A 25,695-nucleotide genomic window follows, 5' to 3' on the forward strand; every position below is an offset into this window, starting at 1 on the left:
TAAAGCTTTCTGCCATATTCACTGCCTAAAAAGCCAGGACAACAATCAGAAGGTAATGAAGTTCTTCACTGCTGACTTCAGTCACTCAAGAGGTAGTAAAACACAACTTAAAAGAAACAATGCGTATTTTTAACTTTGATCTGCACAGCCTGAAGCATTGCCCATTTTCCCATAGACAAACTGTACAGCCACCATCCTCCCAGGGTTTCACCTTCACATGAACCCCAGGTTAATGCAAGACGCAGGAGCAACAAGGATTTCCAAGTATGGCAAGAAACTCCCCCATACCAGCTTCAACATCACACTTGCAGCAACTTTCTAGTGTGGTCAGGAGCTCCACCACCTCCCTCCACTGGGTCTGTGTTCTGGGCTGGGAATCTGTTGTGTTCAGATCAGAGCTGGCTCCCCTTTGCCCTCTAAGTGTTACTGACTGCATTAGGTAAGAAACACATGTCACTAGATGAACCGGGAACATGACCCTTTCTGAGACACACAGCCTATGGCAAGGCCATGCAGCTGTACCTCTCTCCTCAGCAATCAGTCCCAGACCCCCAAAAATTGTGTAGGAGTCTTCTGGCTGTCCAGCTGAGCTGATCCTCTCCTCTTGGTTGAAAACTTAAGCAATTACCCCTGTCTGCGTTTCCAGTTTGGGAGCTACTGCATTTAAACACCTGAAATTCAAAGACAACTTGTTATCACACAGTGGTCAAGAGTGAGATGCTAGTAAAATCCTTTCACTTAGTACTACTCACTCCACCTCTTGGCTCTTAAATTTAGTACTTTTCATCACCGTCACCTTCTACCTGGCAAGACATGGGAATCTCCTCAGACTACCAGAAGTCACAGTAGTCACAGGACCACACCTATCAGAAGCGTTTCCAACATGAGAGCCTAGCTAGGAATGAGGGGGTAGAAATCACAGAAGCAGAGAAGGAATGTTTTCTGGCAGGCTGGTTATAAGGCATTTCACAAGCAGGAACTGGTCTGACATATTTCTGAACATGGCATGAACTTTTTGTTTTCGCAAAATCTGACTGGCCACAATGCCAAAAAAAGCAATCTGCCACCTTTTATTCTGAATAGACAGCCAAAAGCAGAAATCAACACAAGGAACAGATTGTGAAACTACGTAAGCAGTAATTTTGCTGGTCATTTACAAGCAGCAAAACATAGGTATTCGGAGTTGCAATGCTGTATGACCACCAAAACAAGAAGTGTATGTATAGAAACACTTCCATTTTAAAAATCATAGCTGTAACATAGGAGCCACATGGGTGCTCCAAGCTCACAGAAGCTGCCCAAGAAATCAGTGGCTTTGGAAGACACAGGTAGTCATCAGCTCTGGTTTACAAAGACACTGCTCTCAGATTCCATGACAGCTGCCAGAAAAACAGGTTGTGTAAACACAGAAAGATCACTTATTTTTCCATCATGTTGAACTAACAAACAAACAAGAGGTGGAGCCAGATACAACAGAACAAGGACTTGACCTACTTTTGTTTCTGGCCTGAAGGAGCTCAGTACACTCCAGTAACAAAATATTTGGCACCCCGAGGAATTAAATTTCCCATTTAGTTTAACATTCAGAAGGTGCTGAGCCTGGTACTTAGAGCTTGAGAGTCTGAAGTGCTCCAGGGAACACAGATTATATCTTCCCACAATGAGAATCTAGGAGCACAAAAACAAACTCTTAATTCTCTTGTTCAAAGAAACTACAAATATCTCTACAAGTATTCAAATCCACAAAGGAAGACATTTTTATTTTAAAAAGCATGGATTAGTAGTTAGGAAGTGATGTTATTTGCAGTATGACAACCTCAGACTGTAAAAAGACCTGCCATTGACTTGCCAGATCTTTGTACATCATATGGTGACATTTTTGCTTCCCTCACAGGGGGATGGTCCATCTCTAGAGGCAGAATAGTTTGATTGCTTTGGACATGGGTCTCTGCCAACACAGCATGGCAGGAGCAGGAGAGTTTCAAGGCAATGGGAGAACCAACCATTTTTTCCACAGGGCAGAACAACTCCATACTGTTAGGCACCATGGAGTGAACATCTTAGTTGTCAAAAAAATGCATCATTAATGAATTTAAGAAATTAATCATTGAGAAAGGTCTATTTCAAGGCACTGAGGTTACAGTCTTCAAAAGAAGTCTAATTAGCAGGTAGATTTTTTTGGTCAGACAATGCTGTTGTCCTATAGTGCCTTTCTCAAGATGGTATGTGCTGCACATGTATGGTTTTGATTTCACTGATAAAACTATTTTATAAGAACACCAGCAAATCCTTCTTCACTCCCCAAAACCAGATCCTCTTTTGGCTGTAGCATAGCTCCTCACAAAATCATCTACTGCTTAACAAGCTAGCCAAATTAGGGCAAAGCCACTTATGACTACACACATTATAGATGTACAGACATTACTACCTTTGGGTAGGTGAGACGTAACAGTTGCAAGAGCTAATCCTATCAAACCCAGACATCCAAAGGAGCCCAACTCCACCAAGTAAGAGTCAAAGTACCTGGAAACATAGGACAGTTTTTCCTCTTCCTTGTCTCTCTCATCTATGCTCAGGGCATCAAATGAAGGCCCTCAATGAAGCAATTTTTCATTTTAAATTACTTTTCTTTCCTGCCAAAAGCATAATACAGTTATTTCTTCTCTTACTTCTATGCATTATAGAAGATGTCTTCTTTACTATTATAGAAAATTATTGGAGAATAAAGAAGGAATCTTTCTCTTGACCACAACATCTTCTAAGGAGAAAGTTTTCCATTGGCATGTTCCTCACCTGCAACAAAAAGCTTCAAGAGATGGCAAAAAGAATAAAGGAAAGCAACCTATCAGCTGAGCTGTACAAGACTTTGTCATTAGAAAAAGGTGGTTTCATTTTTTGGTTGTGTTTACTGTAGGAAGCTACCTTTTTTTTTTTCCTTTCCTTTTTTCCCCCCTCCCTTCCTAGAAGTCTCTATGCATATCACATGACCTGAAAATTAACTGTGAAGCTAAAGAAAAGGTTAGAAAGAGTGCTTTTTGAAGGCAGAGCTTCAAAAAGCTACAATGGTTATGCAAAGAGACCAGCAGAGAAAGCAGTCCCACTGCGAGTGGAGGAGTGTCTCTTCACCTTAGCTAACTTTCACAGGGCATAAGTTCAGCTGTCTCTTCCATGACCTTACAGATGCAGGAGAGCAGCTAGTATGAACTTCTCCTGTGGAGAAAAGCTGTCTACTTCTCACCTTACTTTTAGTTTATTTGCCATGCGATAAAGAGAATTAATTCTACTGCCCTGTTTCAGCACATTCAAGGGCAGGATGAGGTCTCCACATATGGTCTTCCCCCATACTCTTGGAATGCCAAATTTCAGACCCAAAGGCTACAAAAGAAATGCAATTGTATGTAAAATTAAACATGCAGAGTTCCAGTTGTAAAAGGAAGGATGGTGCAACCCGCTTAACCCAGTAGTTGGGCCAAGTGCATTTAACTGTACACAGTTGAACTTTAAGATAAGGATTTCTTATTTGTTTGGAGCTTTAGAACCTTCAGTGTTGCATGAGAACAAACTTCTATTCTTGAGAGACAAGTATGTGCATATTCTCCCCACAGTTCAGAAGACAGAAGCAACAACTCCATCAAAACAGCTTTGAGCAGTACAACACTACATCTGAAGCAGTTTGGCTGGGATACTTGTAAAAACATTTTTTGTGGCAACATATCTTCTAAAAAAAAAAAAAAAACAAGCACAAGGCATATTCACTTTTACTCTTCTCCTCATACAAGTCCCAATGCTTTGTGCAGGTGCTCAGGTCGTGACACTTTGTTATGAATGGGCAGACTAATGAAGCTCTTTGCAATTGTGTCAGAACTGCAACACACACGAGCATTGAAGTGCAGAGCTAAGGAGAAAGATTTAAGGGTAAACAGAAAGTGATGGTTTCTCCAGGCCCAAAAGCAGCTGGACAAGACATCAGCTACAAATAGGCACAGAAAAGCTACTGGTCCTTAGTATGGTCACACAAGGGCATACATTGATCAAAAAAATACCACTAGTTTGATCATCGCCAGGATCACAAGAAGAAAATCTGATGGCAAAAAGAATCTTTAACTCCTAGTATTTTTTATTTATCCTACTTCTTCCTCAAACTTTGAAACATTTAAATGATTCCCAATGTTTGTCTGATTTGTCTTTTAGGAGTCCAGAGTAATATAAACAGATCTTGGACTTTTGCAAATAGAGAGAGAAAAATTCAGAAATTGAAACAATATACAATTCCATTGCATTCCTTTTGAATGATGCACAAAACAAGTGCTTTAAAAACAGGGAAACAGAGTTTGGACTCTGCAAATTATACAATTGCAATATCAACAACTGTTGCTAGCAATAGGTAAAAATACAAAAAAAATGGATGGTTAGCCTGCACTAGATGTGGTGCTCAGGCAATGTTAGCCACATGCAATAGACATGTGCACACATGCATGTTTGTATCTGTAAACAGAAAAGTACCCAGGACAACTTGTGCTTTCCTGTGTGGACTCTACTGCCAGGACAAAGTAAAGCAACACCAAGATTCTTAGGGAGACAGAAACTGCATCTCATTAGATTAGATGAGACTTTGGTGTTATACACCAGTGTGAACCACCATGGAGATGGACACTAGAGAATAAGATATCTCAATCACATGGAAATCATTCTCCTGAATGTGACCCAGTCCAAGGAGCTAAATGTGAACTGGTGTTTGACAACATCTCCATCTCCTAAGTTAGTGACACTGGACTGTACCTGAAGCAGCTGGAGAACAGTGTTCATGCTCTTGTCAAATAAGCCTTATAGGTTTGCATGAAGAGGGATAGGATGAAGCATCACACACATTAGCATAGCTAAACCCACATTAATACAACTAAACCCAACTACTCAGTCCAAACTCCTGAACATTCAGTTTTAGGAATACTTGGCTCCAGCTGTATATGTATGGGTGTTCAGACCTGACACTAAGCTCTGGCACTTTAACAAAATCCTAGATATGCCTACTACGTAGGTTTTTCATCTTTACACCCATATAAAAAAAACAGCAGCAGAAATGCAACAGACACTTTTTTCAATAATTAGGATGACACCTCAGTTTCTTCGGTAACAAGTCCTGCAGAGGGTCATAGCAATACTTTGTCACTAGAAAACAGTACATATGAAGGATCAGCTCCATATGGAAACTCTGCTGCAAATGCCCAAAGTTCAACCACCTACCTCTTCTGACCCAAGGGAGAGTCACTTGTGAGTCCATCCCCACAAGGTGAAGAAAGGGTCCATACAAAGATATTACAACGAAAGTTTCATAACCTTCAGGCACATCACAGTGGAGTCTCAAGGCTCACTATGTGGTTTGTAAGCACACAAACAGACTTCAACAACATTTGGATGCCAAGAGGCCCCTGATGATGGTGTAGCTGAAATTGCCAAGGAACACACCTTTGCTCAGTCGAACAAGCAGGAGACAAGGGAAGAGCCACCCATGTCCAGTCTGGACAAAGCAGCAAAATTCACACTACACAAAAATAAGTGAGACAGTAGCTTGTTATACCTTATACCCTGGTGGCAGCAGTGTTTTCAGAAAGGATTTTCAGCTGACTGAAAGGGATATCCTCAACGTCAGCTAACCAGTGCTCCCAAGCATAAAAGAACATCCACTCAAAACAAGCTAAAGGGACTTAGGTTGCTCAAACACTTTTGCCAGAACAAGGAAATTGTTAGCAAATAGCTCAAAGGTAAATGGACATAAAGACTCCTTGCAAGTTCTTCATTAATGTTTCTTCTACGACCTTTTTTCCCTGAAGCCTCTTTTAGTCACAGATTTTATTTAAATCCCTCACGTGCTTTCCTAGATCTCCCTCCATGTTTACCTTTAGCCTTTCAAATTGTTTCCATTTCTCCTTCAAAATACAGCCAGACTTTCCCCCCCTCTTTCTACTTCTGTATGCCCCAATAACCTATTTAATTAGTGTCTGAAAAAATTGTTCTACTAGAGGAAAAAAAAAAAGAGGAGAGTAAAACTCAATTACAGAAAATTAATTCACACAAGGTTTAAAAGTCTTCAAAATGGAAGTTTTGTTTTCTGAACAACTGCATCCATTAAAAGAATAGACTCATACTTTTCCTTGTTTTCTCTCCCCAGAGAGGGACAGGCACTCCAAGGAATCTGAGGGGCTAACTTGCCTGAAGTCCACAGAATCACATTCTCTTTTCCAAATACGGTCACTTGTAAGTACAAAAAGGTGAGATAGTTTCAATTATTCGTGTTCAGTTCTTCAAATTGTTAATTTGTTTTAGAAGCCCATCATATCAGGTTCAGGGGCTGTATTGGTACCACCCCCAACCTCCACAAAAGCTGTCAGAGTTTATCTATGCAACCTGTGAGTTTATCTCTTTTTGCATGTTAGCTTGTCACACATCTAGACTATATGGAATGAAAGCTTTTTCAGAAGACTGAGCATGAACAGAAGCAAGGGAGTTCAGACAGTGTGGTCCTTCCAGCTGCAAAGTTTCTACAGTTTTACACAACAACACTTGTTTCTTGATGCCTTTTTCCAGATGTTGCCACTATTCTATGTCCAGAACCCTGGAAGTTGCCAGAGATCTTAGCAGGCCAGAAAAGGTGCATCTGGGGGGGGATAAAGGTGCACTAGCAACAGGGGGACAGACAAGAGTAATCACCAAATTCAGCATTGTTTAGGTGCATATTTAAAGCAAAAGCAAAAAGAATCACAACAGGGGGAAAAGGTGGGAAAGAAATGAAAATAAACCAAGTGATGAACAGAACTGTGGGCTTACAGTATGCATCTCAAGAATAGCAAAGTAGTTTGTAAATCTGGAGTAAAAAGAAAGGAAAAGCCACACTTTTAATTACCACTACAGAAAGTTATACACTGTTAACAAACCACATCCTTTCTCTTAAGAAAAGAAGAAATAAATTGAGGCAATCCATTATCAGAGATAGCATTTTATATAATACAATGAAGCAGAAACCTGTAGTTTAGTTTAGTCTGCCAATCTAATTGAAGTGCAGAAGGACTGGGAGAGAATTTGTCATAAATAGAGGCTCTACTATTAACAGTAAAATAACTAAGTATAAACATATTTCCATTGTACTCTTCATTGAAGCACTTTTTTCTGATAAAGCCACTATTATATTCAATATAGTTCATAATACCAAAGTTTTTCATTCCCAGAAACAATGCTACGAGTGCGGAATTTTTCCTGTTCCTTGCAGAGACTTTTTCTTGGCTTCTTCCTCTGGGAAAAATATTTAGGCAACAACTACCCTTTAGTGCAATGTAACTTGAGTTATTTGATAAAGTTCAGTGTGCTGTGCTGCGTTTTTATTTTTTTAATTCACGAATAGTCTCAGACTTAGCTCTCTAGATGTCACTGCAGGGCAAAGAAGGGGACAAAGTGAGCCACAGCAGTTTGTAAAGCTCTCTCATCCACTTGTTAGAGTTGCTCTGAAAATTCACCTTCCATTGAGCTGCTAACAACCATCACCCCCAGAAACAGGGAAGAGATGAAAATCACCTTCTCTGTGCAATGAGTTAGTGCTTTGCTATTCAAGAAAAGAATCTCAATTCCAGAAAGACTCTGGAGCTTTCTGATATAAAATATTATCTTCTGCTCCATAGCAAAAGACCTCATTATCATTACTAATCAGCACTGAATTTGAGTAAGATTCTATTGAACTTTTTCACATATTTATTAGAGAGCAAAGTGGCAAGTTAATCACAGCTTTCTGGCAATTAATCCATGTAATTTAAATCCTATATATTTCGCAGTACTGTATTCAACAGGGCTTGTACACTTCTAAAATTGCTACATTTGAACAAACATTCTAGCTGCATATAGATTCCCACTTTATGACAAGAGATCATTTCCTTCCATATCAACAGGAATAAACTTGCAGACTAGCATTATTAATTGAATATTTCATCAATTTTTAAATTCTATTTTATACGAGATTTCTTTCTGTAATAATTCAAATTCTCTATAAAATAGGATCTACCACTTTTCTAAGAAACACTATTTTCTGGTTTCACTGAGCATTGCACTAAACGAGCAGTGACCGCCTGCTCCCAATTGCAGCCACATGAAGCTTTTCAGTGTGCAAGCAGGAAGACAAACATTTAGAACAGAACACAGTACCAAAACACCATTCCCAGATTTTTCAGGTAATTTGGCAAAAGATGCAGCAATCTGCTCAGTTTTGAACAGCAGCATTGGACAGATTAGTATCACCATCCACTAACCATCCAAAATCAGAGCTTCCCTTACCCCAAATGGTGGATATGAAGCAGCAGCAGCAGCAGATGCAACACTCACTGCGGGAGGTGGTATTCCTGAAGAAGAAGGTGGGAACAGACCCAAGGCATTCAGATTTAATCCAGGAATTAAATGTGCTTGAAGCTGCAATGGCAGAAGAATTATTTAAGATTTACAGTCCTGGTTATTAACTTAAATAAAATCTGAATTGACATAGTCTATCAACCTTTTGGGATGCTATTTAAAAAAAAATTTATCCCCATTACTCCAAGAACTCTGCTTCAAACCTATTTCCCAGACACATGCACAGACCAATAACATTAAAAACATGTAGTAGGAAAGACATCTGGCAATCACTTGCTACAATTTAGTAAGCGAAATATATTTCAAACTCTATGGCAAGACACCCAGATAATAATACAATTTACCTTCAGAGTGAACAAAATTATCAGAAAAATAATAATTTTGGCCTTATACTAAAAAGACAGTCCTGTGGAAACAGAAAGATCATGCACAAACCCTGACTTTTCATACTCTGGGGGCATAGATACATGACACTATAACCCCATCCTCCTTCCCCTATCCTTTCCCTCACACTCCTTGCAAAAGATGAAGTGAGATACCTCCAGCATTTGCTGGGAAAGGATCAGCTGTCAAGTTGCATGTCTCTTGCTTGACCACAGCTGAGATTAGTGGCAGCATCATACGGTAAGGAAAAATCTGTTGTCAGTGATACAAAACTTTTCAGTACCCTTTTCCAGATAATTGCCCAGTAATATGAATATGCTTTAGAAATACCTCAGACAGACGCCGTCTCAAACTGTTAAGATAAGTCACCAAAAAATCCAAAACTTCACCAACTCTAAAACTACCCTAACCTTTACAAACTAAACTTTAAATCCATACAGTAACAAAGGCAGTTTTTGGCTTTCCACATGTTTGCCAAACAGCAACACAGTCTCTAGCTCACCCCATGTTATATGAACACAGTCTCTAGCTCACCCTGCTTGTTATATGAAACAAAAATGCACCACAATAAATTACTTCATGTCCTCATGTGTAGCTTATGTCCTGCAATTTGCTTAGCATGGGAGGCAGGGGGGGAAAGCAGGAAGAATATTCTCTCTAGTCAGTAGGAAAACCATGAACACACATTTCTAGAAAATCAAGACTACTGTAAACTGAAAAATATTTCCAATCTAATTCTAGACCATAAGATTTAGATACACATACACAAAAAGCTCTTCGTAACTTATCATGATAAGTCTCAATCATTTCTCAATATGCATTAGTAATACTTTGGCAAACTAATGAGATATGTTGTTTTCATTACATAAGATCCAATCATCTTCAAATAGCTAAATGCCTTTATCATCTATATCAAGAAAAAACTTTTCATAAAGCCTTCTTAAATTAAATAATTGAAAACAGGAGAGATCCTTCTTCCATACATATGAAGAAACTGTGAATCACTACTTCATAAAACATGCAAGGTAGAGCACACAAACGACAACAGCACAAACACACCTTCCTTCACGTTTTTGCAACAAAAAAAAAAGTGAAATGGTCATTCATTTCCTCAATCTGAATCAAGTTATCAGTTCCCCCACTCAAAACCAACCAGAAAAGGCCTTCATTAAAATAACATACATGTATAAATAAATAAATAAACACCTGCCCACACTCCCACAAATTAATAAAAGAGGCAACAGAGGCTGCAACAGGAAAAATCTGATATTAGGGAAAAAAATTCACCACGAGAAGAGTGAGACAGGGCACAGACTGCCCAGAGACACTGTGGGCTTTCTATCCGTGGAGATGTTCAAGAGGAGACAAATCCCTACACAACCTAGTTTAACTTTGAAGTGGGGCCTATATTGAATAAACCTCCTGCTGGGCCAAGGGACCTCCAGGAGTCCCTCACACCTAAATCTTTCTACGGTTCTAGTTTCAGAAAGAGACCACACCATAAGAAAACTCACATTCATAGCAGCAATGTCATTTTCATAGGACTCCCTGATTTTCTTCATAATTTCTTCCTCGGCCTTGGCACAAGTCTCAATACTGCCTTTAACTGTAATGGTCCTTTCCGGATTATAGAGTGTCAAGTCCTGCAATCTGCAAAGGAAGCAGAAGCACAGTTAATTAGCAAACAAAAAGAGGGTAATCCACGTTTATCATTCAAGAGAAATGACACCCGAGCGTGTCAAGTTTGCTCTCCAAAGAACCATAGAATCAATTCATAACAGGGCTCAAACGGAGAATCTGGAGAAACTCTGTCCTCCTAGGAAGCACAACAAACTACCACAGTGAGGTTAGGCATGAGATGGTTGAGACATGCTTAGGTGCTATGCAAAATGGAAACCATCACGCTGTGTAGGAATGCAAGCAACATTCTGCTTCACACTGTACATCAGCCCTACCAACAGAGAGGGCTTCAGACACTTTAGACACCCCATGAACACAGACCGTAAGAAACTTTCTTTCTGTGAGAACTATAGTGTATTCCTTAAGGACGGAGGGGGGAAAATGCCCAACCCTCAGTGAAACTGCAGGAGAGCCTCCAAATACTCAAAATGGGAAAAAGGAAAGCTATGTGCAAGTCAACATTTGCTGCAAAACGCTAGTAACTCCCCTGGGAGAACAAAAGGGTGAAAACATTAAACAAGTGCTTTATTTGGTAACAAATGCTAACTTACTATGGTAAAATGGAATAAACAAACTGGGAAGCCATGGCATATCCATGCACTGAGAAATGGAAAAAGGGGTGAAGACAGAAAGTTCAGAGCAAGATGCAGGAGTGAGGAAGCCCGTGGCAGAAAGTAGAGAGGAAGCAGAATGCAAGGGTTTTGCTTTCTTGCACAACAGGTAGCATAGCAACCTGCACATCTCAACTGAACAGTGGCAAGCACAAAATGCATCCACAAAACAGTCCTTAAGTTTCCAGCGCAAAAGCCTCAAGTTACTGTCTCAGGAAGGAAAGTGATGGAAAATACCCCAAAGAAGAAAGGAAACGCTTTCCCAAACCATCTGCCTTACTTTACATTTATAGACAAGCTTACAAAATAGCCTAAATGAAGAGATCAGGAGAAAGACTAATTGGATAGAGCAAAATCAGTGGGCAAATATGCTCTCTTTACATATTGATTATATCAAGCAACTTCATGGGGCTATTTCAGGCATAGCATGACAAATACAATCTTGAGACGAAGATTTTAGTGCAAATAAACCATTAACTTACTAAATTAAAAAAATACTGTGTTTACAGACAATATGTTATTTGTGTCACCATCAATAAAGACAAGTTGATTTCACAGAATGAAGACCGTTAACCCATTTACCCTGTACACCTTTTTTTCCTTTAAGCAATAGCATTAACAGTCTGAGTACTGTTTGCAAACAGAATATTTATGCCAGCACAATTAAGAGAGGATGTTGGCCTTACATAATCTATTATTGAAGCACACATTTCATTTGTTTCTCTTCCTTACACTAGTTTCATAAACACACACCTTTAAGGAGGGCCTCAGGTTCTTTCATCCAAATTTGATTTCCTCTTTTTGAGGAGTCACATTCACTCCAAACTTCCTTGTCCTCATTTGAGCTATTTTCTGCTGTACTTTTTTTGTCTCCTGCATGTATTCACACCTCTTCATCCATCTTCATGTGTCTTCCAAACTTTTTCCCCTTCCTACAGCCTATAAGCCTTATTCTCACCCTTTCTGGATAAAGCCAAACCCAAGATGCCCTCAAATGCTTGGAAGTTCACGCCAGAGCATTCATTATTCAGAACAGGAGGTTCTCTGTGGATATTACTCCGGGGTAAAACTACTATTGACTGCCAAGCTTCTACAGAGATGTTAATCTAAACAGTGATTTGCAGATTTCCAGTGAAGGTGAAAACTCTTGTCTAATCTCAGCTAAATTTGAACAGGTCTCACAGTTACCTTCACAGACTCATGGACCAAAAGCTATTACTTTGAAGCAGACTAACCAATGTACCACAGTTTGGCTGCTAGCGGTCAAGAGGGACAGAACTGCTACTAAAAATACTCTTTCCAGTATTCATTTGCTTTACTTCCTTCCCTCTAGTCCAAAAATTTAATACATAGCTGTAACTAAAACATCACTAATTTCACTCATTTTTGCACAAAGCTCAGAACTGATCCAGACTTACAGTTTCAAACACTCATCATTACATATGGTATAATATGTTAAAAACAACCAGCACTTAAAATATAGTCTGACACGGGTTCCACATAGCCTATGTTATTTTTAGGCTTGCTCTTGACTGAGTTTGCAATGAAGACTCACTGTTTACATAAAATTTAACTGAGCTTAAGTAACAGTTTAATCCACATGATGGAAAGGCCTCTGAAGGGCTGTTATCTCAGCCTTCAACACACATAATATTTTTCTAAGAACTCTGTACCTGAATGTACTGCAGCAGCATTGCTGCTATTTGAGACATCTCACCAAAACCTTAGGCCACCGAAAACTTACGGAGATATCGTGATTTTAGTATCTGTGTCCTGTTCAATTTTCTTCAGGTTTCTTCCCTCTTTGCCAATAAGTCGGCCAACGAAGTTATTGTGTGCCAATATCTTCAGGGGAATTTCTTCTGTACTGTAATGGAAGTTATAACCAGTGAGACTTTTGGAGACCAGAACATAAGTTTTTATGTGTGTTACGGATTAATTTTATTTTCATAGAAACATCCACAACTCCCATTCACTAACACATGTTTACACTAGATGCAGAACAAGTCCAAGTGCAGTGGACTTCTCAGAACTATCACCTAGAGCTTCATTGTAACGTACCTTGAGCTAAAGCTCAGATTGAGGTATTAAGAGCTATTGGGAAGAAGGAGATATATCTTAAAGCTTTTAGCGAGGGCTCACAACTTGTTAAGCTCACTCTGACTAAAAGCTATCAGTTGCTCAAGAAACTTCTGTTTTTGCTCCCATTCACCTCAAAATCACAGGCAGACAATGCCTGAAACAGCAGATGTGTGCTGGGGCTAATTAAGCAGCAAGACTGTCCTGAAAGGTAAAATGTCTTAATTCCTTTACATACTTAGAAATGGATAACGGCAATGAAGATTCACTTGCTAACAGTTTTTAAAGACTACATCTTTAAATGGAGTCAACAAGAATTCAGAATTTTTAATGCTTCCACAATGAATGCCTTTTACTCACAATTTAGTATCTTGAGCTTCCTTTTGCATGATCTCCATAATAATTTTACAAGCCGTTGAGCAGCCTTCAGGAGTTGAGTGGATGGTAATTGGTTTCTCAGCAGCACCTGCATTCTCTTTACGATGAATATCAATTCTTGAAAGAAAGAAAAATGCTAACTGTAACCATGTACTCTATGGTAAGCCTTGTGTATTTTCAACTCTCATAAAACTAATTTATTTTGAGCTAACAGTGACTACACTTAAGTGATTTAATATTGAAACATTTACAACTACTTAAACATATCCTAAATACTAATTTTTATGTGTTATAAAGAGTCTCTCCTATCCTGATTTTAAACCCCATCTTTGTAGATACTGGGATCTCCTTTCCTCAGTAGGGTCCCATCCAGATACACAAGGGAGTTATTAGACAATCTGTAGTAAACCACTGAAGACATCTCATCAAGCTTTCCCAACACTCCATCCTTAGCCCCATTGCTCCACTAAGAATGACTGTGCAGCTACAGGACAGTCAGGCTTTGTCCCATCTTGTCTTTAATTAGCTCAGCAGCAGAGTTTCCCAGCGTTCCTCTGCTAACAAGTAGCATCACGGTACTCACATCCATCCTCAAGATTAGTTTCTTATACTTTTTCATCCTGGATTTTGTCCCGACATTACCTTTCCTCTAGCCCCAGCCTCTATTACCCTAAAATCACTATCCTTGGTCTACATCATAGTTTATGTAGCTCTAGAAATTTAACAAAAATTAATTTTGACCTGCATAAAGACAATGCCTAGGATGTTACTGGTCCTCTGCCAATAACTGCAGGTCACATGCTCTTTCCATCTCTGCTTTTTCCTTTTGCCCCTCTTCCCCAAATCATAGCTGTTTCCAAACTGAAACAACAATGCTGCTTTTCAATAAGGCCCGTCATTTTTGCAGTTCTTTCCAGTACTGAAAATTCATTTAGTTTCACAATGAAGCATTTTCCAAGAAGCCCATGGCAATCCTTGGTAGAAGTGGAAGTATATGAAATTTCTTTTTTTTTATCCCTAAATCAGTGAAAACATCTTTTTTGAAGTTGCATATCTGTAAAGTTAACAACCTGCAATTATTTCTGCTCTATCCACCCTTCTTTTAAGATATAAAAGTTTTCCTTATGCCAATTTTCCAGGATTTTTAGAGTTGGAGAATTAGATGTTTTAGATATCACCTGAAAAACTGGTTACCCATAGGCAATCTACAGCCGAGTCTTGTCAGGACACCACAAATCTCTTAAACCTGTGCAGTTAAACACACTAAATAGTCTCCTGGGTTACAAAATGCTAACGAGAATTTAGAAGGAGCATCATGATAATCCCAGGTTTGGAGGGTGGGGGAAAGCCTGTTTGTTGGGGGTTGGGGTGTAATTAGAGAGGACTCCTTTATCCTCATTAACTACTCTCAAAACTGAAGCCGCCATCCCCTCTCATACCCTTCACACACAGCGTATTTCCACATCCTGCCTGCTGCAACTACAGAACTGGGGGCTCCTACCAGTGTACTGCTGAAGACAGCATTTTAACCCTGCTTTTAGGGGTATCCTGGAAAAGTTCTCGGAATAGGAACCCCACCTCCCTCTTCATCTGCGCTGAGCTCTTCCTTGTGGGTAGGGATTTAACACACACTGGAAACAATCTCCTCCAGCGTCTCTAGACCCCAGTTCTCTAAGCTTCTTAAGTCACTTAGCAGCTTGCTTTTTGCCTCCCGTGCATTTCCTTAATCTGCGTCTTGGTGTGGTCTGCAACTTGATAGCAACAAATGTGTTCTCCAGAAATACAGGGGGTGAGGTGTAAGGAGTAGTGAGGGTAGATAGGAAGGGGTTTCGTTCGTTTTTATTCCCCCCCCCCTTGAATTGGCAACATTTACAAATCTTAAGAATGTCATAAATCAAACTAAAGCTAGAATAAACACCTGAACACTTGGATATGTCAGCACACTGACTGTATGTCCCACAGACCGAGATATAACAGCTCTTTCAGTTTCACTTTTTGTGCCAGAACCATAACAGTACATCTGTAAGCAAAACTCTCCAACAGAGTACTATCCTGCTAGCACTGCCTAGTTTCCCTCTTCTAAGAAGGGAGAAACAAGTCAGTATTTGAACATACACCAAGGACAGAATTTAGTCCTTAAGTAAATCTTGCAAAAGACTTCCTGTTCACCGTTACCTTCATTTGCTCTCTGACCACACAGGTTAGCTGTGAAGTTTTACAAATTCCCCTTTACATGAGCAATGAGAACACAATATGAAAGCTATTAATTACAGTGTTGTAAAATAACTTACTTGGACTGTGTCTGCTTTGTAATGTTTCTGATTGTTGCTCCTTCTTTCCCAATAATGGCTCCTACAAACTGCGTGGGAACCAGCATCCGTAGAGGAACGTCTGACTGTGGTTTCTGCCTTGTGGTTGCACCAGGTGACCCTTGCCTAGGAGGACCCCTCTGTCCAAATCCACGTCTTCCCTGGGGATGTTGTTGCGGAGGTTGCTGGGCTGCCATTTCATCAGGGATGTATGCAACTTTCAAGGAATAGTTTTCAAGCTGAAACCCGTTCAGTTTTTCTATTGCTCTGTTTATTTGCAAAGGGGAGGAGAGAGGAGATTAAGAAAAACCACAATCACATGCAGGGCCTTATGAAATGACAAGTCATTCAGACACCGACTTTTGGTCTTTATAAACTGCATGGTAAAGCTAAAAACTGGTTCTACAGTGAAGAGTTACATTTTAAATTCTTCAGCCAAGATTTTGATTACACAAAGTCACAATATTAAGAACTACAAGTTAGTTCTTGCTTGCTCTGGGCTTCTGTGCACTTTATAGGTTTTGCTGGTCCAACTCTATCAGCAAAACCTCACAGGAAACAGAGCTTATACACTCAAAAGCATTCTTTTGCCCGATTTAATTTAAATCAATTTCCCAAATAGAATTAAAGTTGCACCAGAGGGAAAACTTTTTAGTTGCTATCACAGCACCTTCATTAGGGTTTTTGCCAGCATAGCTATTTGGCTGTAGTTTTTGCAATAAATGATATAGCTGTGACAGGAAAGAAAATAAAATATGAAAGAAGACAGTACCTAGTTCATTCTCAGCAGGAAAGGAAGCAAATTCAAATGCTTCTCAATGGCATCTGAAATACCACTTAACAGATTACAATAGCAAAGTGCAACTTACCAACTAGTCATGTTGTAAGTAAAGTTAATTTTTAAACTAGGAAATTAAAGCCCACACATGCTAAACTCTCAGGAGATGCAAAGTTGTTAGAAGGCATTTAAATGGTGCTTCAATTTCTCTTTTAATTAGACATTACAGAGGGATACTGCCCAAATATACACAGCCCACTCCCACCATGGGGGTCCATCACACTGAATAACCTTTTGGTTGCTCAGAATTCCCCCTCTGCTCAGTCCCTCTTTCTAACCAAGGTGGGGACAAGCCAGCCAGCCTGACTTGCTGGTGGTCTTTTTACAGGGGGAACACAAGTCAACCTAAAAACTTATTCTGTACAACTAAAGATCCAGCCAACAGTAGGAATAACTAAGCTACACATGACACCCTGGTAAACTAGTGGCATAAAACCAACACACTTGCCCAAGAAAGACATTTCAAATTTTGCTTCGAAAGGCATTATTATTATTCAGATTATCTGTGATATATTGATCACTGAAATATGCATTGATTTGGAGTAGTTTAAAAATGCCAGGCTTAATCTTGGACCAATGATTACCAGGAGATTTTCTTTAAAGACAAAATTTAAACTAAAAGCAGGAGTGGGAGGGAAGGGGTTTCCACCTGATATTAAAGAACAGTTCCAAACAACATATGAGCAAGGCCTGTGACATTCGGAAACTTAACCCAGTCCCTCCATTCACACATCTGCAGGAGCTTACTGCCAGTTTACCAAACGCTCAGCCTTTGCAACACTTTTACTCCTGCCTCTACTACAGAGATGAAGCATGGTGCTAGCTAATCACCGGCATTTTCAGTAGCCAGTAGTAGTTTCCTGTCCCATTTGATAGCCTGGGTCTCTAGCAGCTGTTGAAGCCAAGCAGCAGCTTCAGAGGTAAGTGGTATTTGGGTACTGAGGATAACTTGCCCTTGTCTCTCTGGAGTTGAAACAGCATCCTCAAAATACTCCAGTCGGACAGCAAAGAGCTTACGTGAAAACAAGTAATTTGTGTCTCTGGAATGGTGTTTAATAAGGGCTGGTAATAAATAAGGCTCAAGGCAATGCCAATGAACAAAGAAAGCAAAATATTGAATAACTGATCACTGCTCATTAAATACTTGTGCTAACCAAATGAAACATAGGTCCTCTGGGATTTGAGCAGGAGAGTAATTACTCCCCTAACAGAAGAATCCCTTACAGCATATGGCAAATGAGCTGGATTCAAATTTGGTAAGGCTATTTCAGAGCTGACAATTCTTAACTTTTACTCCATGGACTTTGAAGAACATTTTATTACACAATAAAACATGTTTACAAAACAGTAAGGGCAGTGAGCAGACTAGTGAAACTGGTGTTTCTCTGGATTTATCTCTCAGTTTTTAGTTTCTGGATAAATTTCCAATTCCTGAAAGGCATTTCACTGAAGTTCCTCTCTACGGACATCCTATCTGGGAAAGGGGTCTGGAACCTTTCCTTTTTGTGCAAACACGAACATATTAAGTCCTTGTTGTTTGCAAATATCTGAGACCTTTACTTCTGGGTTGAGTTTTACTGAAATCAACTAGAAAGGTGAATTGCTACCAGGGAGGGGAACAGCACTGCCAGACAGTGCAGTTGCACAAGCCCTGTTTCTTTTGGAGTCAAACCTCAAGATGCTGGAGACATGAATACCAACAATTCTGCAAATGTGCTGGTAGGCTCCAATTTGATGTCCATCCCAACTCACTGTCTTCCACACTTTCATCTGACGAGTTCAGACACTGCTTCTTTCCCAAAATGCGTCAGTCTTCTCTGGCTTTAAAACATCTTTGACCAGAATCCCAGCATTAATACAAAACCTTACATTAAATCAGTGCACAAGACTTCTCACTGCTCCTCAGAAGTGGTATGGAAAGAAAAGACTAGGCTTTCTGTTTGCAACCAAGCTACATACCTATCATGTTTTCACAACAAACGCTTTATAGCAACAACTAGTGCATATATATGTGTATGTATATCTATATATACATTTCTATATGCACCATCCTTTTCCTGGAAAGAAGGTTGGAATTTTTCTACTTAATAACAATTTGTAAATTGCTAAATGGTTCCATATGACTATAAGTACCTTAAATTCAATGCAAACTGAGAAAAAGTTCATTTGCCATTGTGGAAAATCAATTATGTCAGCAGTGAACAATCCCTGGCCATCAAAGTCATATGATGACATGGAAAAATAACATACTAATTCACCCTGTGAGTCACAGAGTTCTCCATATTTTATAGGCTGACTTATTTTATAATTTCACTTGTTCAAGTGATGAGAAGTCAGAGGAGTCAGTAATTAAATGCTGCTCTCCCAAGCCTTTTGTGGAACTGACATTTTCTGGGTTGGTGGTCCCATATTCTGCACTGATTTGGGCACACACAGTGGAATGCCAAGGTAACTGATTTTCAGTGGATGCACCACATACACAGTTCTGGTGCATTTCTTACACAAGACACAACCCCAGTTTTTGAAAGGTCCCTTTGGCTGTTAAGACTGGCCTTCACATTCCAGAATTTGACAATCTGCACTAGGTTTTTAAAATATTGTCATACATCTTTCTTTAGCTTTTCCGAATTCATTTTTATCAATTTTGTGGCACAAAACTTAGGGCTGGAATTAGGCAATGTGATGACTCAGCAGCCGTTCAGCACCATAACAAACTCAATTTTAGAGGCATCTAGGTACTGCTTCAGGGGTCGAGGAGAAAGATGTGGAAGAAATACCATGAAGAGACACAAGTGACTAAGAACTATCTTCTAGATAGATGCAGAATTCCTGTCAAACAGCATCTAGGACAGCACTCGCTATCAGGAGAGTCATCCCTGCTCCCTGGGAAAGTCTGAGCCTCAGATAAAAGCAAGCGAAAGGTTCTTCAGAGCACTAGAGCCATCTGTTTCAGTCAAAGCTATCATCACTGCTGCAGTCCACCAAATACACTTTAAATCAAGCTCCTCTTGTGAAGCACACACTCATGTTGACTGACCACCTTGGAAACTCAAATCCAAGCCACAGCAACACCACCTCTGCCTTCCTACAAAGACTCTGCTCTCCCAAACAGGTTGGGAGGGAAGGGGGGGGAAATCTCCTTCCATGACCGCAAGTTAATAAAGGTCAAGCAGATTACCTCTGTCAGAGAGCACTGCTGGTACCTACTGAAACGAACCACAAACCATCTTTTACACAAAGGCTAAAAGCCTTAGTCACTTAATGAGGACAAAGATAGAGAAAAATTCAGTAAACTGCCTCATTAAGAAGTGTCCTCCTGCCCCAAATCATCTTTAAAAATTCCTATTTAGTAGAAGTAGAAAACGTTTCCATTTCATATACCAGCAAGACCCAGTACACAGACATCTCTTAGTGTAGTTCAGAATTTTTTAATAAAACAAATTAATTAAGAGACTGCAATGACAACTGCCTATGCACCAATAAGATGTATAGCAGCCTGGCTTATGTTCATGTAACACCTGCTCAGAAGCAGGAGAATACCTATATAAAAATGAAAGCTTTAAACAAACATTTTGTAAATTCATCACCAAAGTTCTTCCCATCTAAGTTACATCTCGCTGCTGTCCTCTCGTGAGCTCCCTAACAGAGGATATTTGCCCAGCCTTCTCCCTTCTGATGCTAGTGGAGGTTAAACATCCTCGAAAATTATTACAGTGAAAGCACAGAGTCTTTTGCTGGAAATCATTCTTCCACTGATAGCATGATGACACTAAGCACTAGATGGAGAACATATTTTACTCCCACATGCAGCTTGTACATACACCACTTCTCTTTTTTCTTCCCTGAACAGATACATTTGCATACAACAAGAGGGATATACATGGCAAATTTTCTTTGACACGATAATTTTTTTTACATTAAATAAAAATACAGTTTTCATTAGTACTTCTGAAAACAAAAACAAAGAAAAAACAAATCTAAGCTTATAATCATACACTGCTGAATTTTCACTATAATCGTTCCTATGGCAACATTAGCCCTGACCCACAACGGCATGTAGAAGTATTAGTTATGTGAACTCTCATTCATTCATCAAGGATGCATGTGTGCACACACAAGCATGAAGACAGACTTGTCCTTCACTGAAGGGGTAAAAAAAAAAATTCTTTGTCAAGTATTCTAATTAAGAGGTGACCACTAGTGGACTTAAAAAATCCCAGGTAGATCACGTACTAGACACCTACACTGGAACATTTTGGGGAGCAAAAGAGAAGGTGGTGTAACTTTTGAAGGTAACAGGCATAATTTAGGTGGCAGCATGTCACAAGGACACAGGCAGCGTGTCCTGCTGGTTGCAGTCAGGGACTGATATTGGGAAAAGGAGAGGTGTCTTTTGGCAAGCATATCCCAAGCTGCCACAGCACCTGCAGTTGGGTTGTTCAGAATGAATCACAGGCTACAGGTTCTGTCGCTCACCCTCTCCTCTCTTCCAAATATTCCACAACCCACCACGACGTTCACAACTGCATTGCCACAGCAGCGTGCACATGCTTTGTAAGGCCCTCTCCAGTTTCTGAAAAGGACAGCAGCAGGGGTAGTTTGTGAGATGGAACAAATTCCTCCTCCTCCCAAGTAGTTGCAGGAGAGGAGGGGAGGGATGTGGTCACAGAGATACCCTGGTATTTCCAGCCTTCTCCTTGTTACCCGCAGTCCTGGAGAGCGAAGGGTGGTTTTCCAAGGCCCACACATGGCTCTGTGCTTGCTGTACACTCCTCCACAATGCTACCAGGCTCTCCAAAAGCACCTGATTTGCCATGCTGGCTCCCCTGCTCTGGCCACATAGTCGAGGAACAGCATCCTGCTTTTACTGACAAGACAGCCTCCTGCCTCTTCAGCTAGGAAAGAGCTGTCACTACACAGGTCAAAGACACAGACCTCTGTCCCAACTGGAAGCCAGTAACTGTGCACATCTCAGATTTTGGGTGCTGTGTGCTCTAAGACTTCTTTCTCAAAAAGACTGCAGCATTCTTTGATGATTTCAGCTTCCAAGTTAATTTTGAATGCAGCCCTGTATTGAACATGCTGCAACGGCAGTACCAGCCTAGAGGAAAAAACCTCTGTCACAACAACTTAGACTGCAAGATAGAAGAATTCTCACTTTCCCAGCTGGGTGGAACCAAAAGTTTTGTTCAAAAGTATCATCCTCCAAGCAATGCATACCACACTTGTTTAGAACTGCTTATCAAAAGTATCTCCAGGTTTTGTTACAGCACCTTCATTGCACAGTACTGCTGGTACACACCAGCAGGCATGGCAATGCCATACAGCTATCCAGAGGGGATGTAGCCAACTCTGCATGTTTTGTCAGCCAACACTCTGTGAGGTTAGTACGTGCACTGCAAAAAGTGCAGAAAAGGTGCATTTAGAACTAGGGACCCACTATATGTGTTAGCACAGAAATCTTCAAGTCATGGTGTTTGATCCAAAACTCATGGCAAAGAGCCTCATTTTCCCTAACCAGTTAAATTTCAAACTACAAAGCTTGTTAGCAGCTGCTGACTCCTGACAACTCTAAATAGCTTTTGATAAAGTCAGTTCCTGTTACTGCACGTGCTTCATAGGATGACCAGCACTGCCTTTATCAGCTATCGGCACTTGTACACTGCTCCCTCTCCAGTGCCACTGCTGTTCACTATAGCCAGTTCACATCTGGGAAAACCATTTAACTGAAACAGCATCACAGTCACTATGGAAAAGCCATGCACGTACAGGTCCTGTAATGAACCTTCATTGCAATTTCTCACAGTTTTTTCCATACCTCAATCTAGCCACTTCTACGGATTTCCACATGGTTGCAAGGTCACCTCCTGAACAGAGACAATCTGAGCTAACATTTTTTGAACAGAACGTGGACTCACCCACTTAGAAACCTGTATATCCCTATTAAACCACTCACAAATGCAAATCAAGGTTCCTCTGTTTGCCCTACCTGTTCAAGGGAACCAAACTGGGTCAACATTCAACCTGTATCGCTTCAGGTCCCATGCAACATTCACACTGGATACCAATTCACCTGCTTCGAACTCAAGATGTTTCCAGTCATTGTCACGTGATTTCTTATGCAAAACAAAATTTTATCTTGGATATTTCCTTCACAGTCTTTGCTTATCCCAGCATTTCCTCAGGATTGCTTTTAAAATTTAGCAAGTACAGTTTGAAAGGGGAGAAACTGCACGTTGCTTTTTCAGCTTCAGAAGGGAGTGTACAAGCCTGGGAATCCACATCACAGACAACAGACAGCTCAAAAAAACTATCATGCTTCTTTCCAGGATATTTTTGGTACTTCCTTCTTACATTTGCAGAGGAGGAACTGGCCCATGTAATACTAATCTGTAACATTTCACGGTAAGTTTCTTCAGAACTAGAAATTCAGCCTTTTTATTAATGACTGGGCAATAGAAGAACCTGAAGAACTTGTTGAACAATTCAGATTTTGAGAAAAGTTAAAGAGGGAATTCAAGGAAAACATTGTTTCCTTCAGCTCCAGTGTATACAGGAGATACCACCGACACAAGCTTCCCATCACATTTGTTTATAATGTACTAACAAGTAACCTAACACTTTGAAAGATTAAATACATGTGTTGCATTCAAGTTACGCACAGATCATAATTACTTAATTATATGTACAAATATTATTTCATTTGTAATTTTGAATTAATGCATACCATAAGCGCACTCTGTATTTTAACTGCTAGTTTTAGTTAGCCACAAGGTGGCAGAAATTTCAAAGTTAAAATAAAAAGATCATTGTAGGCTATTCCACGGGTTCGGTTTTGTTTCACCTACTATGACTAGAAAGGGGGAAGTATGCTTATGTCACCAGATTAAAACTTTAAGAACACACAAATCCTTTTTCTGTATGTGGGTAGAAAAGCAAAATTAAACCTACAGCATAATGCATAATATAAATTTTTAAAGAAAAAGTATTTACAACCACTGATTAAGAAAGTAAAACATTATATTTTAAAATTTTAATATATAGATTAAAAGTTATCAACTATTGAAGATATAAGCAAGCATAAAATATGTGGCCTGAATTTCAAAAATACCAAAAAAGTTATTTTAGGTATTCAGATTATACTTTTTTGTGTGCTTGAAAGCAGCATTAAATTTTCTAATCTTAAAAAAAAACCAACACCTGTCTGTCTTCTGGTTAGCAGCTGCATTCTTCTATTTTTTCCCTGTTATTTTGCTATGATTGTCCATTAAGAAACAGACACAAAAGAATGAACACTGTAAAAGGGTATCGCTAAAACATGGCTAAAAATCATTAAACAGTAACTCCTCTGTCACTGGCAAATTACTAACCTTCTACCCTCCGCATTCAAATAAGTTTGCTCGATTTTTCCGTTTCTTGAAATTTAAAATTTATTTTTTATCAAAGTACAAGAAAAGTTGATGATAAAAATAGTTAATTAAGGTAAAGCACACTACGCCTGGTGCAGGGAAAATAGACTTTCTTAAAAGTCAATGCTTAACTTATTGTTAAAGTGATGATGTAATTCGAAACGAAGTTGCATATGAATTCCAAAGTGCAAGTCAGATGACAGTAACAACTAGGTAAGATACTTACTGTCTAGCCTGGTCCTTATTGCCGTATGTTACATTTACAACTGCAGTCTCCGTGTCAGTGTTCACTAGAAAGGAAAATGCAATGAAAACAAGTTAAGTTCAATGTGCACTCACTTCCCACTACAAATTTGAAAGCAACTTGAGAGTAGAGCTGTACCTTGCTCACAGTTCTCCACTGTTCCATACTGAGCTAACAAACTGTCCAGCACCTATAAGAGGCAAAAGAAATGACAGATTTAAATTTCAAAGCAGATTAACAAAATAAAAGGCCTGTAAAAACACTAAAATTTGTAAAATAGTTGTATGAGAACATAGATCATTCAAGACAGCCACTCCAACAAGGAAGAAATGCTAACTGTTCTGGGAAAAACAAGCATACATTGTTTGTATGCTTTTTCTCCTAACAGAAAATCTGCATTTGAAACCTCATTAATGTGAAAATACAGAACATAACTCCAAGAAGTCACACTGAACTGTACCTCCCAAACTTTGAAAATAAACCTCCAAGTTCACCTGTTCTCAAAGTGGGCTAAAGCATAAACAGAAAGAATTAAGAGAAGAGCAAATCTGGGGTGAAACTTTCTCCATGTATTCCAAGAACACATATCTAATTTGGGTTGTTGGGTTCTTTCCTTACAACACCCTTAGATCATACATAAAAATGTTGTTTTCTTTCTTAGTGGGGTATTGCCTAAATAGACAAGGTAACCAGAATAACCAGCACACCGAGAGCTGTTTCACAATTATTTTGACAGCTTTCCCATAGATCCATTCCAGAGGAACGACTCATAACAGTATCTTCACCATTATTTTAAAGTCACAACTATTTTTTCCCTCAGCAGAAAGCTAGGGAGAAACAGGTAAATGTGTATGACAAGGAGCAAAAGAAATCTGCATGAAGTACTTTTATCTTGTATAATTTCCTTTATTCTAGTCAAATGGAGGATGGAGAAGGCGGAAGAACACAGACTTTTGGGGAAAATCAAGGTGTCAGAGTATTCCAGTAAAAGCATTAAAACACTCACAGTTGTACTGCTTCTAAAATTCATATGGTACATATTTTATTTTTTTCCTGGTGAGAAATAATGTTGCAGAAAACAGTGACTGTGGCAGTAACTAACACAAGACACAAGTACATCATTGTGTTGTGCTGAGTCCTAATGTTTTCTATCAGAAATTAAACTGATTCTGGAGAAGTTCATCATTTACACCAAGAAGTGAAAAAGTAAACTTGCAATCTCTTCTCTGACCAAAGTGTCATTCTCCAGCTAGTCTCTAAAGCCAAAATGTCAGTAGGAAAGGGAAGAAACCCCTTCGGGAACAGGAGGAAACAAGGAAACAAGGACAGAAGGAAAACAGTTAAAGTTTCTGTGCAGCTTCCCATTGCACTACACTTC

At 39.5% G+C, this 25,695-nt stretch overlaps 1 protein-coding gene across 2 annotated transcripts in view; it reads right to left on the minus strand.

Annotated features, from left to right (window-relative positions):
* IGF2BP3 (insulin like growth factor 2 mRNA binding protein 3) overlaps positions 1–25,695 on the minus strand; it is a 115,489-nt gene that overhangs the window by 18,821 nt on the left and 70,973 nt on the right. For both annotated transcript variants that reach the window (XM_017823909.1, XM_017823908.1), the window contains 7 exons: positions 24,456–24,507; positions 24,300–24,363; positions 15,809–16,093; positions 13,500–13,634; positions 12,805–12,927; positions 10,284–10,419; positions 8,314–8,445 (listed from right to left, as the gene is read on the minus strand). In XM_017823909.1, coding sequence (XP_017679398.1) covers positions 8,314–8,445; positions 10,284–10,419; positions 12,805–12,927; positions 13,500–13,634; positions 15,809–16,093; positions 24,300–24,363; positions 24,456–24,507 — 927 coding nt within the window. The remainder of the gene's footprint in view (positions 1–8,313; positions 8,446–10,283; positions 10,420–12,804; positions 12,928–13,499; positions 13,635–15,808; positions 16,094–24,299; positions 24,364–24,455; positions 24,508–25,695) is intronic.

This window comes from Lepidothrix coronata, unplaced genomic scaffold (genome assembly GCF_001604755.1).
Source record: "Lepidothrix coronata isolate B3197 unplaced genomic scaffold, Lepidothrix_coronata-1.0 Scaffold106, whole genome shotgun sequence".
Taxonomy (NCBI): domain Eukaryota; kingdom Metazoa; phylum Chordata; class Aves; order Passeriformes; family Pipridae; genus Lepidothrix; species Lepidothrix coronata.